This window comes from Sorghum bicolor, chromosome 10 (assembly GCF_000003195.3).
Source record: "Sorghum bicolor cultivar BTx623 chromosome 10, Sorghum_bicolor_NCBIv3, whole genome shotgun sequence".
In the NCBI taxonomy this organism is placed as follows: domain Eukaryota; kingdom Viridiplantae; phylum Streptophyta; class Magnoliopsida; order Poales; family Poaceae; genus Sorghum; species Sorghum bicolor.
Genome location: NC_012879.2, coordinates 5,380,956 through 5,397,448, shown reverse-complemented (window position 1 = coordinate 5,397,448; position 16,493 = coordinate 5,380,956). Strand labels below are relative to the sequence as shown.

Below are 16,493 nucleotides of genomic sequence, written 5' to 3'. Positions count from 1 at the left end.
CACTCAAGTGTTCTATAGACGGACTCAATTAATAACCTTTTTGCTAAATTTCATAGTTACCCTGATTAGCCTCAAGAACATATATGGACGCTCTATAGCCTATGCACTCTTAATTAGTTATGAGACTGTTTGACCCACCTCTATATAAATTTTATTTTTAGATTGCAACAATCTAGAGTGGAGAATAGAGTTTGTCAAATTGATCTCTTTGCATTGTGTGGAAGAATCTGCGCCACCCTTTGAACTTCGTTTCCTATTCAAAAACAACGCTAGAAAGATCCCTATATCCCCAAAGATAGCCTATATATACAGATCATAGACTAGCTTTTAGAGAAATGGCGTTCCACACCACAAACACGCATTTCCTTTGATCGGCAGCCACCTCTAATTACCACAGATTAATTTACACAGCTCTGTATAAAAGGCAATTATCCAGACCAAGAACTGTTCCACCGTGGACGTGCAAATCTTGGTGGGCCCCATCCGGCCGCACGCACGGTACTTTTTGTATGCACGCACACGACACATGATTGCCCCCACTAAGGCCAGTCTTAATACATGTTTCATGGAAGTGTCATGCACATTAAATAGGGTGCCACATAAGCAAATTTGCTGACTTAGTAGGATCATTAAATGAAGGAGTTTCATCAGATGAGAGAGGAGTTTCATCCCCATAAAACTCATATGGCTCGGTTATCTAGTTTATAGTCTTGGTAACCGTGTCATGAAACTATGCATTGAGACTGACCTAATATTAATCCACCGCCTCTCTCACTAATCCACACCTTATTACTACTTACTAATTACCTTATCTGCGTGCTAATCCACAGTTACATTCCGTGATATCCACACATAACACGACATGGCCCCACGTTTCAGTGAAACACCACGGGCGTGAACCAGTCATGTGCCCACACGTGTCCCTGCAGTTGCAAAGTCAAAAACTTGGCGCCAATGTGTAACGGCTGCAGCAGCTAGCAGACGGCAGTTAGGCAGGGAGGCGCCTCTTTTCCCTCCTTTAAAACCCCCAGCGGTGTAGCACACGTTGCTATCACCAACAAGCATCTCTCTCGCCGATGTCCTGATCGTGATCGAGCTAGAGCTCTCCCTCTCTCTCCGTCACCTCTCATGCTCCCATGGAGGTTGCGCCGATGTCCGCCGCCATCATCTTCACCTTCTTCATTCTCCTCTTCCTCCCTCACGGCCCGAACCCGGCTGCTGCCGGGTCGAACGACGACCGCGCCGCGCTTCTATCCTTCAAGTCCGGCGTGTCCAGTGACGATCCCAATGGAGCCCTCGCTAGCTGGGACACACTACATGACGTGTGCAACTGGACCGGCGTCGCCTGCGACACGGCGACGCAGCGTGTCGTGAACCTGACACTAAGCAAGCAAAGGCTCTCCGGCGAGGTCTCTCCTGCGCTCGCCAACCTCTCCCACCTCAGCGTGCTCAACCTCTCCGGGAACCTCCTCACCGGGCGCGTCCCGCCGGAGCTGGGCAGGCTCTCTCGCCTCACCGTGCTAGCCATGTCGATGAACGGGTTCACCGGGAAACTCCCTCCCGAGCTCGGCAACCTCTCCCGCCTCAACTCGCTCGACTTCTCCGGGAACAATCTGGAGGGGCCGATTCCGGTGGAGCTCACGCGCATTCGCGAAATGGTGTACTTCAACCTCGGCGAGAACAACTTCTCCGGCCACATCCCGGATGCCATCTTCTGCAACTTCTCCACCGCCACCCTGCAGTACATCGACCTCTCCTCCAACTCGCTCGACGGCGAGATCCCTTTCCGGGGAGACTGCTCGCTCCCAGAGCTCACGTTCCTGGTCCTCTGGTCCAACTACCTCGTCGGCGGCATCCCGCCGTCGATATCCAACTCGACCAAGCTCAGGTGGCTGCTGCTGGAGAACAACTTCCTCGCCGGCGAGCTCCCGTCCGACATGTTCGCCGGAATGCCGCGCTTGGAGCTCGTGTACTTCACGTTAAACTCCCTGGAGAGCCCGCGGAACAACATCGACCTGGAGCCTTTCTTCGCGTCGCTGACGAACTGCACCGAGCTCAAGGAGCTCGGCATCGCCTACAACGAGATCGCCGGCACGATCCCGCCGGTCGTCGGCCGCCTCTCCCCGGGCCTCCAGCAGCTCCACCTCGAGTACAACAACATCTTCGGCCCGATCCCGGCGAGCCTCGGCGACCTCGCCAACCTCACCACGCTGAACCTGTCCCACAACCTCCTCAACGGCTCGATCCCGCCGGGCGTCGCCGCCATGCAGCGGCTCGAGCGGCTGTACCTCTCCAACAACCTGCTCTCCGGCGAGATCCCGCCGTCGCTCGGCACGGTCCCGCGGCTAGGGCTCGTCGACCTCTCTCACAACCGCCTCACCGGCGCCGTCCCGGACGCGCTCTCCAACCTCACGCAGCTCCGCGAGCTCGTGCTGAGTCACAACCGTCTCTCCGGCGCCATACCTCCGAGCCTTTCGCGATGCGTCGACCTGCAGAATTTCGATCTCTCGCACAACGCGCTGCAGGGCGAGATCCCGGCGGACCTGTCCGCGCTCGGCGGCTTGCTCTACCTGAACCTCTCCGGCAACCAACTGGAAGGGCCGATCCCTGCCGCCATTAGCAAGATGGTGATGCTGCAGGTGCTCAACCTGTCGTCCAACAGGTTGTCCGGCAACATACCGCCGCAGCTCGGCAGCTGCGTCGCGCTGGAGTACTTCAATGTCTCCGGCAACATGCTGCAGGGCGGCCTCCCGGACACCATCGGCGCGCTGCCGTTCTTGCAGGTTCTTGACGTGTCGTACAACGGTCTGACGGGTGCGCTGCCGTTGACGTTGGCGACGGCGGCGTCGTTGCGACATGTGAACTTCTCCTTCAACGGATTCTCCGGCGAGGTGCCCGGAACGGGGGCCTTCGCGAGCTTCCCGGCGGACGCGTTCCTCGGCGATGCTGGCCTTTGCGGGTCAGTGGCCGGCCTCGTCCGGTGCGCCGGCGGCGGCGGCGGCGGCGCGAAGCACCGACCCGCGCTTCGTGACCGGCGCGTGGTGTTGCCCGTGGTGATCACGGTCGTCGCGTTCACGGTTGCCATCATCGGCGTCGTCGCGTGCCGCACGGCGGCGAGAGCAGGCGTGCGGCGAGACTCGCGCCGATCGATGCTGCTGACCGACGCCGACGAGCCGACGGAGCGAGGAGACCACCCGAGGGTGTCGCACCGGGAGCTCTCGGAGGCGACGCGCGGGTTCGAGCAGGCGAGCCTCATCGGCGCGGGGCGGTTCGGGCGCGTCTACGAAGGGACGCTCCGCGACGGCACGCGCGTCGCCGTCAAGGTGCTGGACGCGAAGAGCGGCGGCGAGGTGAGCAGGAGCTTCAAGCGGGAGTGCCAGGTGCTGCGGCGGACGCGGCACCGGAACCTGGTGCGCGTGGTCACCGCGTGCAGCCAGCCGCCGGACTTCCACGCGCTCGTGCTCCCGCTGATGCCCAACGGCAGCCTCGAGAGCCGCCTGTACCCGCCCGACGGCGCGCCGGGCCGCGGCCTCGACCTCGCGCAGCTCGTCTCCATTGCCAGCGACGTCGCCGAGGGGCTCGCCTACCTGCACCACTACGCGCCGGTCCGCGTCGTGCACTGCGACCTGAAGCCCAGCAACGTCCTCCTCGACGACGACATGACGGCCGTGGTAGCGGACTTCGGCATCGCCCGGCTGGTAAAGGACGTCGGCGACAGCGACGACCTCGGCAGCACAACTGATCCGTGCAACTCCATTACTGGATTGCTACAAGGTTCAGTCGGCTACATCGCACCAGGTACAGAGTCTTGATTTGCTCATCAATCAAGCAATGCAAGTTGAAGAATCTAAACCATGTCAAGTAGGTTTGCTAAACATTTTTGGCGTGCTCTGTTCATGGATGGTTCATCATCAGAGTACGGAATGGGAGGGCACCCGTCGACGCAGGGCGACGTGTACAGCTTCGGCGTGATGCTTCTGGAGCTCATCACGGGGAAGAGGCCGACGGACGTGATCTTCCAGGAAGGGCTGACGCTGCACGACTGGGTGAGGCGGCACTACCCGCACGACGTCGGCAAGGTCGTGGCGGAGTCATGGCTGACGGACGCGGCGACGGCGGTGGCCGACGAGAGGCTGTGGAACGACGTCATGGTCGAGCTCATCGACCTCGGGATCGTGTGCACGCAGCACTCGCCGTCGGGGCGGCCGACCATGGCGGAGGTGTGCCATGAGATTGCGCTCCTCAAGGAAGACCTCGCCAGGCACCAGGCCGCGGCGGCGGGGAGGGTGATGACGGCATCGGCGACGATGACGGCTAGCGAGCGGTCCTACTCTACCACGGATTCGTCTTTCTGATCCGTAGCCGTAGGTCTTTGGTCCTTATAGGCAAGTCCCGTCTAGAATTCTGATGTTTTGTGCTCTATAAGAAAAAAAAATTGTGAATTTTCAAAATTTTGATACTAATGTTTAAATTGGTATTTTTATTTCATATATGTATAAATCACATGTTCAGAAAAGTAACTCAATAAAATACAAATTTATATGTTCAATAGCATAAAATGTAATGGTAAAATATGCTTTTGAAACCATTTAAATGTTTAAGCGGCAATTTTGCTCTAGGACATCAATCTTAAATGATATTGGCCATTTGACACCGTACATTAGTCTATATTACCGACTTAGAGCAACTCTAAGAGGTTGGCTAAAATTACTAGTTAAATTCTATTGTTTAGTTATTTTGTAAAACAGAAAACTTCTTAAAAAAAGAAGTCTACAACAGCCTTGCTATTTTACAAAATCAGATAGCCGGTATCAATGGTTGGCTATATATGGCTACCGAAAATCAAGAGATAACCAACTTTCTATTTTACAAAACTAGATAGCACATCTGTTGGAGTCTACTTTTTGCTTGCAAATTCTAAAATAGCCTCCACAACAAGAATAGCCAAGCTCTTAGAGTTGCTCTTAGCGAGGTACAGTTATAAAAAAGAAATGTGCTTAACACCGTAGTGATTTAAATTTTTTCTATTATTTTAATACAATAGATTGAAAAGAACCTCCAATATTTACCAAGATAGTCTAGAAATTACAAAAATAATTGTCGTAAAAAAGAATATCGATAGTTCAATTTGACCATAATATATCTGTTTGGATAAACCAAAGAATTCACTGGCTAATACAATAGTTAATTTAAAATAAAAATTGAGAGAAAAATAGCACTTTTTCTTTCCCAGTGAGTTGAAAGAAAAAAAATACTTAAATAAAGAGTTCCATAGACACAATTGGTAAAGGTAGAATCTAAATAAAAACTATGAAAAATAATAGTTTTAACTCTAAATATAGATTGTAAGGAAACAAGACATCTAAATAATAATCCATGCAAATTACAATTAGTAGATATCTACATTCTAAATTAAATTTTATAGAAAATACTCCCTCCATTCGAAATTGTAAATTGTAATGTTTTTTTAGATACATAATTGTTGCTATGCATTTAAACATAATGTATATCTAGATGCGTAGCAAAATCTATGTATCTATAAAAGGTAGAATGACTTATAATTTAGAATAATTGAGGGAGTAGTATTTTGATTTCAATGAAAAATCATCTTTCTTCCCCTTTATGGGCTAAAGACTACCACGTCCTATAGTAGATTCTAGATTGTGATGTGATGGTCCAGATGTATAAAAAGCTACGGAGAAAAATAAGTAAAGGTTTCAATGATGGCAAATTAGATTCAACTGAAATTACAATTACGATTGATAATAAAAAAAAGTTTGACTTAAAATAATAAGGACGGAGTGAGTGAAGACATGGTAATACTTGAGCCACATACTTAAGCTTGTCGTTTATGCCAATATTAATTGACGTAGTGTATCCTGCATTCGTACTTATTAGACTGTTAATACGTCTTGGAGTTTAGCTGCTGGTCAATGGTTTTCTGATCCGCCACCCCGTAGTTCCTCCACGTACCGTCCCTGAGGCACGCGATCTCGTGCGCCACGTCGTCCATGGTGGGCCTCATCGACGGCGCGAGCTGCGAGCACGCGACACCGAGCTCAAGCAGCTCCAAGACGACGACGACGACGACGACCTCCATCTCGCCCCGCGGCGGCGAGCCAAACGGCAGCAGCGAACTCTCGACGTCGACGGTGCCCACGACGTCGTGCTGCTGGTGCTGCAAGAGTTTCTTGGCCCAGTCGTGCAGGCCGTGCCCCTCCTCCGAGATCACGTCCGTTGGCCTCTTCCCGGAGATCATCTCCAGCAGCATCACCCCGAAGCTGTACACGTCGCCTTGCGTCGATGGCCGGCCTCCCAACCCATACTCTGCACGCATATGCATCAAAATTTTAATTAAGCCAGAGGAGATCGAGTTGCATTGCCGGTGCCGGGCACATCGCATGTCGTGTCGTCGGCATGTGTGTTGCTCACGTACATACCGGGCGCAATGTAGCCAACAGAGCCCTGTAACAGTCGAGTGATGGAGTTGCACACGGACGACGACGTCGATGCCTCGCCCATCGTCTCCGGATCTCTCGCGCCGCCGTCGGTCACCACCAGCTTCGAGATGCCGAAATCGGAGACGACGGCGGTCATGTCGGCGTCGAGGAGGACGTTGCTGGGCTTGAGGTCGCAGTGCACGACCCTGACGGGGGCGTGGTGGTGCAGGTACGCCATGCCCTCGGCGACGTTGCTGGCCACGCTGAGCAGCAGGTCCAGGTCCAGGCGTGCCGGCTTGCCGCCGCCGCCAGCACCAGACGATGGAGGTCCGTGGATGAGGGTCTCGAGGCTGCCGTTGGGCATGAAGGGGAGCACGACCGCCTTGAACTCCGGCGTGCTGCATGCGGTGATGACGCGGATGAGGTTCCGGTGTCGGATGCTCCTGAGCACCCGGCATTCCCTCTCGAAGCTGCCGGCGACCACCTCGCCGGCGGCATGGTCCTGGCGCAGGACCTTGACGGCGATCGCTGTCTCGTCATGGAGGACACCCCTGTAGACATGTCCGTATCCTCCTTTCCCGATCAAATTCGCTTCTGAAAAGCCGTCAGTCGCGTCGGCAAGCTCCCAATATGAGATCCTTGGATGATGCTCGCCGCTCTCCTTTTCACCGGTGGCGTTGACCAGTCCTGTCGGGAAACGTGATAGTTGACTAGATGGGGCTGCTGTCAACCTCAAACGACCCTTCATCAGGTAGTGATCAAGAACAACGCACACCATGGCCAACAAGCCGACAGCAACTGCGACGACGACGACGACACCGATGGCTATGTACAGGAAGCGACCATGTTTTCTGCTAATGCATGGCGCCATGCCGGGGATAGACCCGCATAGACCAGGATTGCCGAGAAATGAGTCGTCAGTGAGGTTTGCAAATGACCCTCCACTGCAGACCTCACCGGTGAAGTTGTTGTGTGAGAAGTTGGCAAACTGGAGCGGCAACCCTTGCAAAGATTGAGGAATCGTACCAGTAAGGCTGTTGAAGGAGACATCAAGGAAATGGAGGTTTTTCAAAGTGCCTATGGAAGATGGAAGTCCCCCAGAGAGTTTGTTTCCTGACAAATCAAGAGCTTGGATCATCTCCATGTTGCCAAATTCCAATGTTAGGGGGCCCTCTAGGAGATTGTTAGAGAGGTTAAGGTACATTTGGAAGCTACTAAGCCTAGCTAAACCAATAGGAATTTGACCTGTAAGTTTGTTATAAGAAAGGTCCAAGATCAATCTGCAGCTAAGACCAGGTGGTATGGCACCTGAGAGCTGGTTATGGTCAAGAACAAGGTAATCCAACAAAGTGAGGTTCGACAAGGTCTCTGGTATTGCACCTCGAAGACCGCTGTTCGATATGCGGATGATACTTAGTTTTTGAGCTAAACTGATGGATTTGGGTATTTCACCATTGATCTGGTTATTTGACAGGACTATACCTGTAAGCCCACGTGGATGGAACACCTCACTGGGGATTGGGCCCTCCAACATGTTGTTCTGCAGCTGCAAATATGTCAGTGAGGCAAGGTTTCCGATGGTACGAGGGATTGCACCGGTGATCTCGTTGCTGTCCAAGTAGAGCTCGGAGAGATTGGCTGACGACAGGTTGCCGATGATCGCCGGGATCTCGCCTCCGAGGCCGTTCGACTTCAATCCAAGCTCTTGCAATCCGGTGCAGTTCACTAGAGAGGCAAGGAAAGGCTCAAGGTCAGTGTTCCCGCTATCGCTTGAGAAGTTGTTGCCGGACAGGTGGAGATACTGGAGGGATGTCATCTTGTTGAACATTTGGGATGGCAGCACGCCGCCAAGGTGATTGGACTGCAGAAGCACCCAGCTGAGGCTGGTGAAGTTGGACATGGACAAGGGGATGCCACCTTCGAGCTTGTTCTCGTAGAGGCCGAGGTGCTGCAGGCGCTGAAGCTGGCATCCTGCAGAGAAAGGGATCTCGCCGGTGAGGGAGTTGCTGCTCAGGGCAATGGAGGTCAAGGAGGTGCAGTTGCAGATGACAGCCTCCGGGATGCTACCGGTGAGACTGTTGTGGCCAAGTCCCAGCACTAGGAGCTGGGACAGCATGCCGAGCTCGGGCGGGATGATGCCGGAGAGCTGGTTGAATCGGAGATCAAGCGTCTTGAGAGCGGAGAGGTTGCCGATGGCACGAGGAATTGCACCGGTGATCTTGTTGTCGTCCAAGTAGAGCTCGGAGAGATTGGTCGACGACAAGTTGCCGATCATCGCCGGGATCTCGCCTCCGAGGCCGTTCGACTCCAGTCCAAGCTCTTGCAATCTGGTGCAGTTCACTAGAGAGGCAAGGAAAGGCTCAAGGTTGGTGTTCCCACCGTCACTTGAGAAGTTGTTGAAGGACAGGTAGAGATACTGGAGGGATGGCATTTTGTTGAACATCTGGGATGGCAGCACGCCGCCAAGGGAATTGTAGTGCAAGAACACCGAGCTAAGACTGGTGAAGTTGGACATGGACAAGGGGATGTTGCCTTGGAGCCTGTTCTCGTGGAGGCTGAGGTGCTGCAGGCGCGGAAGCCGGCATCGTGCAGAGAAAGGGATCTTGCCGGTGAGGGAGTTGAAGCTCAAGGCAATGGAGGTCAAGGAGGTGCAGTTGCAGACGACAGCCTCCGGGATGCTACCAGTGAGACTGTTGTAGCTAAGTCTCAGTACCAGGAGGTGGGACAGCATGCCGAGCTCCGGCGGGATGATGCCGGAGAGCTGGTTGAATCGGAGATCAAGCGTCTTGAGAGCGGAGAGGTTGCCGATCGCCGGGGAGATGACGCCGCTGAGGTTGCAGTTGTTGAGAAGAAGATGCGCCACACGCTCTGTTGAATCACATGTGACGCCAGTCCAGTTGCACATTTTAGGGGAGCCCCAGCCGGAGAGGTTGCCCCGGACGCCGGACTTGAAGGCGAGCAGAGCAGTGCGGTCAGTGGCATGTGAATCCACTGAGCTGACAACAGCAACGGCAATGGCAATTAGGGTGAGGAATGATCGAGACATTGTGGGGATTACAATTACAATCAGGTTTGGATTGTTCAAGCATTGCTATGGATTGTAGGGGTGATGAAAGGCAATGCTATGGGTAGATGGTCATTTAAATAGGGGAGTAAAGGTTGGGGGAGTGGGCCCTGGCAGGCGTTCACTAAGGGTCAAAGCTAATGGTGATTAGTGAATACTGCAAAAGCGTGATATCATGGCCTACTACTGGTGAGATCACATTGACCTTATCTAGATTTGTTTTCTATCTTTTGACGACTAACTAAAGGCAGGCACACTACACGTGTTGGTCCTTAATCCTACGGAACTTGGAACAATTCTCCCATTCCAAACAAGACCTTAGCTATGGAGATATCTCCACTTCTTTACCCTTAGAAAGTGTTAGGATATAAGCTGATATTCCCTAGGAAATATATAGGATACTCCTTAGTTCAGATACAGAACTCTTGTAACTTTGGGATGAAATCCAATCAAAGACGCCTTTGTGGTTACTTTGGTCACTCAGGATTATGATCTGATCAACTTTGGGCATAATCCAATATATCCTTCATGCGAACACCATCAAGTAACTCGGCAAAAGCGTCAGGCCGGTGTGGGGCCCTGGGCAATATCATGGAGGGGCCTAGTTGGATTTTGGTGGAGATTAAGTCGTGGATTAGGCCAGAAATGGTCAGACATTAATTAATTGATAGGGATTACATTGGGTGTTGCTAACTGGCTAAACACAGCATACAGAATAGCGGCATAAACTAGCAATGCCGCGCGCATGTGTGGAGACAGCACCAGACGGATCCATCTGGGCTCGGTACAGTACAACATAAAGCAGCTGCACCAAGCTACAGGTGAACCGAAGGATTCAGGATGCTCCAAGACAGTGCACCCCATAAGCTACTCCATCGGGCAGGGTTTCATGGACAGATGAACTTCGGAGTTGACAGTCTAAAATCAATCTTTGTCAACCAAGTTCCCGCTGTTATATAATCATAGCAGAAGAAAGAACAGAACCATCAAAGCAGCCCTGCGGAATGGTGCCTGGATCAAGGACATTGCTCATGGCCTGAACAATGACCTATTGGCCGAATTTTTTAGGTTGTGGAATCTACTGCAATCCTTGCACCTCAACTTGAACACCACAGAGGAGGACCAAATCCACTGGAAATTGGAGTCCAGTGGGAAATACACCGCCAAGTCTGCTTATAACATTCAGTTCAGTGGCAGTATACTCTCCAACTCCCCAAAGCTAGTATGGAAGGCGTGGGCACCACCGAAATGTAAATTCTTCCTATGGTTGCTACTCCAGGACCGGATATGGACAGCAGCGAGACTGCAAGTGCGTGGTTGGGAAAACAACTATTTCTGTGGCCTTTGCATCCGGAATCTGAAAACTGCTATGCATCTGTTTGTCGAGTGTCCCTTCTCTTGCTGTGTCTGGGAGCAGGTAGCCGACTGGAGCAACTGTGGGAACCTGCAGCCGGTGCAATGGGGCACAACGGCGGATGTCGAGGAATGGTTCCTGAAGATGATCGAGCAAGGGAACAAAACAGCCCACACCCTGGCGATCCTCACGGCGTGGTGCATCTGGAATCAGCGAAACGCCGCCATCTTCAGAAACGAGATCAGCACGCCGGCGCAGGTTTGCTCACGTATCAAAGAGGAAGCCCTCTCTTGGAAATTGGCTGGTGGGAAGGTCCTCGGACCTCTCTTTGTTGAAAACAACACTATGAGTAATTAGTTTAGCTCTCTAAACCTCCTGCGGCGGTCTGCCACAGTGGGGCCGCACCACTCGTGCGCTAGGTTGTAAACTCCTTCTATCTTATTAATCCAAGGCCGGCCAACCGGTTCTTTAAAAAAAAAATCTAATAATATAGTGTCATGTTACATCTATAACCACGTATAGATAATGAGTGAATTATTTTACAAGAAAGAATTACAATACAGAAAATATATATAATTACGTAATACTCTAGCTTCTAGACGAGGCCTATATACAGTCATACAGATACTCAACTGAAAGACTTGGAAGTACTTATGCCGCAAGGAGTTTCTGGATGTCCTTCTGCAAGAAAATTCATAGCAAGGAGGCTGTGAGCAACGTGGAATGGTAATGAAAGCCGAAAACCGCAGGGAGGTCGGCGCTAAGGCTTTGGATTTCTTTCTTAAGCAAGTGGCCTAAGGAATCATAACCGCAAGAAGACAGTTGAACGTGCGACTCGTTGAAACACAAGAGTGGGCATTTTAAAACTAAAACCGACCGAAAGATTTCAAAGCCAATGATTGTGTGCCAAAGCTGCCTTAATGCACTGAAATGTGACAGGAAGAACAGGTTGAAAGCAAAATTGTTCCTCAAATGAATGGTAAGATAAATGGAAAAAGAACTGATGGGATCTCGCTTTCCACTTCAAAATGACAGCACAAAACACGATGAAAGTCGAAAACTAATCCATTACTGCAACTTGAGAATATTTTATACCAAAACCAGTACCGGATGCTTCTTTTGACAAAGCGAGCTCCAGAACATCAGTAAAAGCCTCTATCACAGTAAAACTAAAGTTCTTAGCCAAACAATCCCACCGTTGGCGTGCTCGTAGCTCATGTATTATCACAAGTTCACAACTTAGCACTGTCATTGACAAATTCTTTTCATAGGGCCATTCTATTTGTCAGCACTGCCAAACATGAACTATTAGAGCCACCTGGAAATTCCATATGAAGCTCTCTATTATAGGCATAGCCTTGCAGGGCCAAAGACTTAACAATTGAAACCCAGTACGTGTGACAAAAGGTTAATTTCAGGTGGATGCACCAGGCACCCTAGTTGCCTACCTATCAAGTACTTTCTGTGCTATTGGTGTACCAGGCACCAAGCATCAAGAAAAAATTAAAATGCCATTCCTCAAGATGGCTACTAAAGCAACTTTATGAGCAAAACATGTTAAATGACACTCCAAAAGATGGTCGTCTAAGTCATCATCCCTAAACGTGATGTACACAAAACCTATTATTGGGTCCACAGGTTGTTATTTCATTCTATCTTTTATTTCAAATTTACTACATAAAAATCAGCTGTGGAGGACAAATTGATTTAATTCTTTTTTTATTAAATACAATTGATTTAATTCTTAGTTTCATTGATTCTTCAAAAATGTTTCATAGGTTATAAATATTATGATTACATGCTTCCACTTAATTGACACATGATATGCTCACAAGATCACTACTTAATAGGGAAAGGAATGATTGATAGCACTGCATAGGCATATGTAATTAAGTGCCCATCACCTAATTAAGTACCTATCAGCCTTTATAACTATATGGAAAAGAAAATGTTCATTTTGAGTAACACAGAGTCCAAAAATAGACTGAATATACAAAGGTGTGATGTAGTGAGTTAGAGATGTAATCACGCACCTCAATCTGGAATGGTGAAGTTGTTGGTGGATATCTCTCAATAACTTTGCCATTCTTGTCCACTAAGAACTTCTCAAAATTCCACTTGACTAGATCACCTAAAAATCCTCCAGCACTGGACTTCAGAAATTTATAGATGGGGGCTGTATTAGGTCCATTGACATCAACCTGACATTGTAGAAAGAAGAGCAAAAGACATCATGCACTGATATTTTTTTATTTGTAAAGTCAGACAATGTTAAGCAGGACAAACTATGGAACAGAGGACTGAGCTGCCTGCAGTTACCATACCTTGTCAAAAATAGGAAATTCAGCTTTGAATCTTGTACATGCAAACTGCTTAATCTGAGTATTTGATCCAGGTTCTTGTGCACCAAATTGATTGCAAGGAAATGCCAGAATCTCAAACCCTACATGTCAAATAAACTATTAAACACAATGCAGGATGCCAAATCTACTATTAACCCAAGAAGTCAAGGTTCATGGCTTCGTGCTAACATCAACATTTCCTTTTCCTGTATCTCAGAGGAGAATGTGCATCAAAACTCTAAAGTTCACTTTTGGAACTAACTGTAGAGTAGGGGGGGATCCTCTTCACAAGGACAACATTTGGAATGGCTGTACACACTAAGGGGCGGATCAGCCCAAAAATCAAGCAGGGGTCTGGTAACTACTGCGCTTTTGCAACTACCTTAGTAAGGCCCAACGTCCACTGAAACAGAAAAATGAGTGTGGGCATGTGCCCTGGCTTGGTTCAATGTGGGTCTGCCCCCACACAGATATATTAAGCAAGAACTACTCACTTATGACGACTCAAGAAATATTGCAAAAAGCAATAGAAACCTTTAACCTCCTAGACAGCTAGACCTATGCCCACTCAGACAAGAAATCAGGACAGTCAGCAACTGCATTGAGATGATCCAGTAGAGTAGGCGTACTGGATATATGTGACAAACAAAAAGGTCACTTACATAAAAACAAGAGGCCTAATTGACTGATCCCACAAAGTGGCATAAACAAGAAACATAGCGTATATCAGAGTGAAACTGCTGGTCTTCATTGTGTTGTTTTACGAGATAAGTAGGATCAGACGTACAACTGAAAGGGTACAGCAACTTAACTTTTGGCGACTCTTTTAATTGGAAGTATAATGTCTAGTTTCGATTTCCTAAAATGATAAGTATACACTATACACAACATTGTTCAGTGTAAATTGCCATACCTTGAGTCTTGTACTTCTCATAGATATGGGATAGTTCAGTGTAATTTGCTGTTGTCAACCCACTGAGGTTCACAGAGGAATGCCAAGTTAAATGCCAGAAAATACTAAACAAATTACCATAGAATGTGGTTAGTGAAAGATTTTTTTCAATGAAATTACCATTGAGAAGCAACGTTAACAATCAGCAACACCTTATTCTTGAACTTTTTAAGAGGAACATCTTTTCCATCAATGTCCTGAAAAGTGAATAATTCTTTCAGGTACAGGTGCATAGATATTTGATCTTATTAAGGTAAAAGTAATAAAGTTATTTCTTCCTGTATCCGTATGTAAGATGCCAATAAACTACAACATGTGGAGGAAAAGCATTGGGGAAACCTAAAATTCACAAACTTCAGATTTCAGCACTAAACAAATGGTATCCCATAAAATTTCTCATAATAAGCTCTCTTTGTTTTACTTATTTTCACTGTGACCCTGCCTGAACATGTATTGCATGTACAATTTTGATATTTCTGCAACTAACCACCCTGCTATTTTAAGTCATTCACTAGCCCATAGCTGGTTAGCTGGTAACCACCCTGCTATTTTAAGTAATTCACTAGCCCATAGCTGGTTAGCTGGTCCAATAAGTCTAGTGCTACAAGAATTTCCTGATGCATCCTAAAAACAATGTTTTAAAATACCCACCTTCAAACTTTGCATGCACCTTAAAAATTTGCCAATAAAGACATACAGTTGAAAGGATGAATAGAAATATTTACATGTTCAATCAATCGAAAATATGCACATGAATGAACATATTATTGAACAGCAATATCCATGGTGGGTTTAACACTGTCATCATAAAGCATGACTCAGATGCAAACTTATTTCTACCACAATCATGCATCTGAAAAAGAAGAGGTGTGTTCTGTGAAAGTTCAGGAAATCATCTAGTTGGTTACCATTACATGCCAAAAAAACGACAATATCCATTTTTATAATTTATGTGGTATGGTAGTTGGAAAACAAGCACAGTGTGCTTTGCATCTTTAAAATTCAGAAGAATGGGGAATCATTCAGTCTACTGCTACAACACTCTGTGCCCTTGATACCTAACCTTAGAAGGATCTGATCTGCAAAACTGGCCGTAACTCTGCCAACCTGATTTGGTCAACTTCAGCCAAGTTCAACAACAATATAAAACATGTATTATATCATAAAATGTATCGCCCATGGATTTGTGCCTACCTCAACAGCTCCTTAGGAGTTAGGACACATAATTCCACAAACACATTCTACGATTCGCAACACATTGCAACCCTAGTGATACTAATGTTGCCATACACATTGTAAACGCTTCAATAGCATTCACGTGATGGATGTTCCAGCCAATTATCAAATATAACAGTCAGCGTCACGGAACACTTAAAACACCAATCAGTATATGGTTGCAACGCCCCCACCGGCCACCTACCCCAACAATACCACCTCGATACCTAATACAGTAACCGCGCGCAATAAGCAGCAAGACAAAAACAGTCAGGGTCTAAATGAATCAGACGGTGCTATGGGCAAAAATAAAAATAAAAATAAAAATAAAAATAAAAATAAAAATAATATCACGGAGCCATGGCAAGCGGAAATCTCAGCAGAACAGAAGAAAAGAGGCCACCTTAACGGTGTAGTCGTAGATGCTCTTGTCGGTGGCGGCGGTGGCGTAGGCGACGCCGGGCGCCCGCCTGCGCGCCGCCGCCGTACGCGGCGCCGCGACGGAGGCCCCAGCCCAGCCCGTCGGGTGATGCGGGAGACGCGCGAAGGTGGATGCCGCTCCGGCGGCGGCAGAGGGGAGCCGCGAGGCGGTCGCGGCGGCGGCGGAGGTCGCGGCGGGGAGGAGGCTAGTGAACGCGGGAGCCATGTGGCGCGTGGCGAGCAGAGAGAGAGAGAGGTGGGGTGGGGAGTAGCCGAGTGGGAACGCTGGAGCGGCCGGGCGAGCAGATGGCGCTGCGGTGGTGAATAGACTGCGGGCGGGTGGTGATGGGGGTTGGACGGTTGGTGCTTGCTGGCGGAGACGGATTGGCTCGCGGCGATTCTGGTTGAAATGGGACGAGCTTTTTTTGATATGCCCCCCTCATTTATGACGTATTTCCTTCTTTCAGCCATATTTGGATCAGCAGGTGCATCCGAAAAAGTAACGTCTTCATCACGTCCTCCACCACTATATGGTCTATCACTCCTAGGTTTGCATCAAGGATTCAACCATCTATGGCGCGCACAGTGATATGAAGCAGTTAAGGGTAGCGACATGGCGTGGGGCATCCTAGATAGATCCATTGTTGAGGCCATGTCTCTCTTCTTTTGTTGCCTCATCTTCTACACAAGTCTAGCACGTTGCATG

At 49.0% G+C, this 16,493-nt stretch overlaps 3 protein-coding genes across 3 annotated transcripts; 1 reads left to right on the top strand and 2 right to left on the bottom strand.

Annotated features, from left to right (window-relative positions):
- Positions 1,067-4,539, top strand: LOC8076212 (putative leucine-rich repeat receptor-like serine/threonine-protein kinase At2g24130). Its single transcript, XM_002437936.2, has 2 exons — positions 1,067-3,798; positions 3,916-4,539. The coding sequence occupies exons 1-2, from the start codon at positions 1,137-1,139 to the stop codon at positions 4,353-4,355; spliced, it is 3,102 nt and encodes a 1,033-aa protein (XP_002437981.1). The 5' UTR covers positions 1,067-1,136; the 3' UTR covers positions 4,356-4,539.
- On the bottom strand, positions 5,716-11,128 carry LOC8065428 (putative leucine-rich repeat receptor-like serine/threonine-protein kinase At2g24130). Its single transcript, XM_002436570.2, has 2 exons — positions 6,441-11,128; positions 5,716-6,327 (listed from the first exon to the last, which is right to left on the bottom strand). Exons 1-2 carry the CDS (start codon positions 9,484-9,486, stop codon positions 5,903-5,905), a joined length of 3,471 nt encoding a protein of 1,156 aa, XP_002436615.1. The 5' UTR covers positions 9,487-11,128; the 3' UTR covers positions 5,716-5,902.
- LOC8065427 (phospholipid hydroperoxide glutathione peroxidase 1, chloroplastic) lies at positions 11,326-16,163 on the bottom strand. Its single transcript, XM_002436569.2, has 6 exons — positions 15,771-16,163; positions 14,273-14,349; positions 14,114-14,175; positions 13,183-13,301; positions 12,892-13,059; positions 11,326-11,539 (listed from the first exon to the last, which is right to left on the bottom strand). Exons 1-6 carry the CDS (start codon positions 16,011-16,013, stop codon positions 11,510-11,512), a joined length of 699 nt encoding a protein of 232 aa, XP_002436614.1. The 5' UTR covers positions 16,014-16,163; the 3' UTR covers positions 11,326-11,509.

What these genes read in the sequence shown, in the direction of transcription:
- LOC8065427 (XM_002436569.2), bottom strand. Translation starts at nt 16,013, where the DNA reads ATGGCTCCCGCGTTCACTAGCCTCCTCCCCGCCGCGACCTCCGCCGCC. An exon ending in GTTAACGTTGCTTCTCAATG is followed by an intron (nt 14,176 to 14,272) that starts GTAATTTCATTG and finishes TGTGAACCTCAG; the next exon opens with TGGGTTGACAACAGCAAATT. An exon ending in AATTTCCTATTTTTGACAAG is followed by an intron (nt 13,060 to 13,182) that starts GTATGGTAACTG and finishes CTACAATGTCAG; the next exon opens with GTTGATGTCAATGGACCTAA.
- LOC8076212 (XM_002437936.2), top strand. Translation starts at nt 1,137, where the DNA reads ATGGAGGTTGCGCCGATGTCCGCCGCCATCATCTTCACCTTCTTCATT. An exon ending in AGTCGGCTACATCGCACCAG is followed by an intron (nt 3,799 to 3,915) that starts GTACAGAGTCTT and finishes GTTCATCATCAG; the next exon opens with AGTACGGAATGGGAGGGCAC.
- LOC8065428 (XM_002436570.2), bottom strand. Translation starts at nt 9,486, where the DNA reads ATGTCTCGATCATTCCTCACCCTAATTGCCATTGCCGTTGCTGTTGTC. An exon ending in TGTTGGCTACATTGCGCCCG is followed by an intron (nt 6,328 to 6,440) that starts GTATGTACGTGA and finishes ATATGCGTGCAG; the next exon opens with AGTATGGGTTGGGAGGCCGG.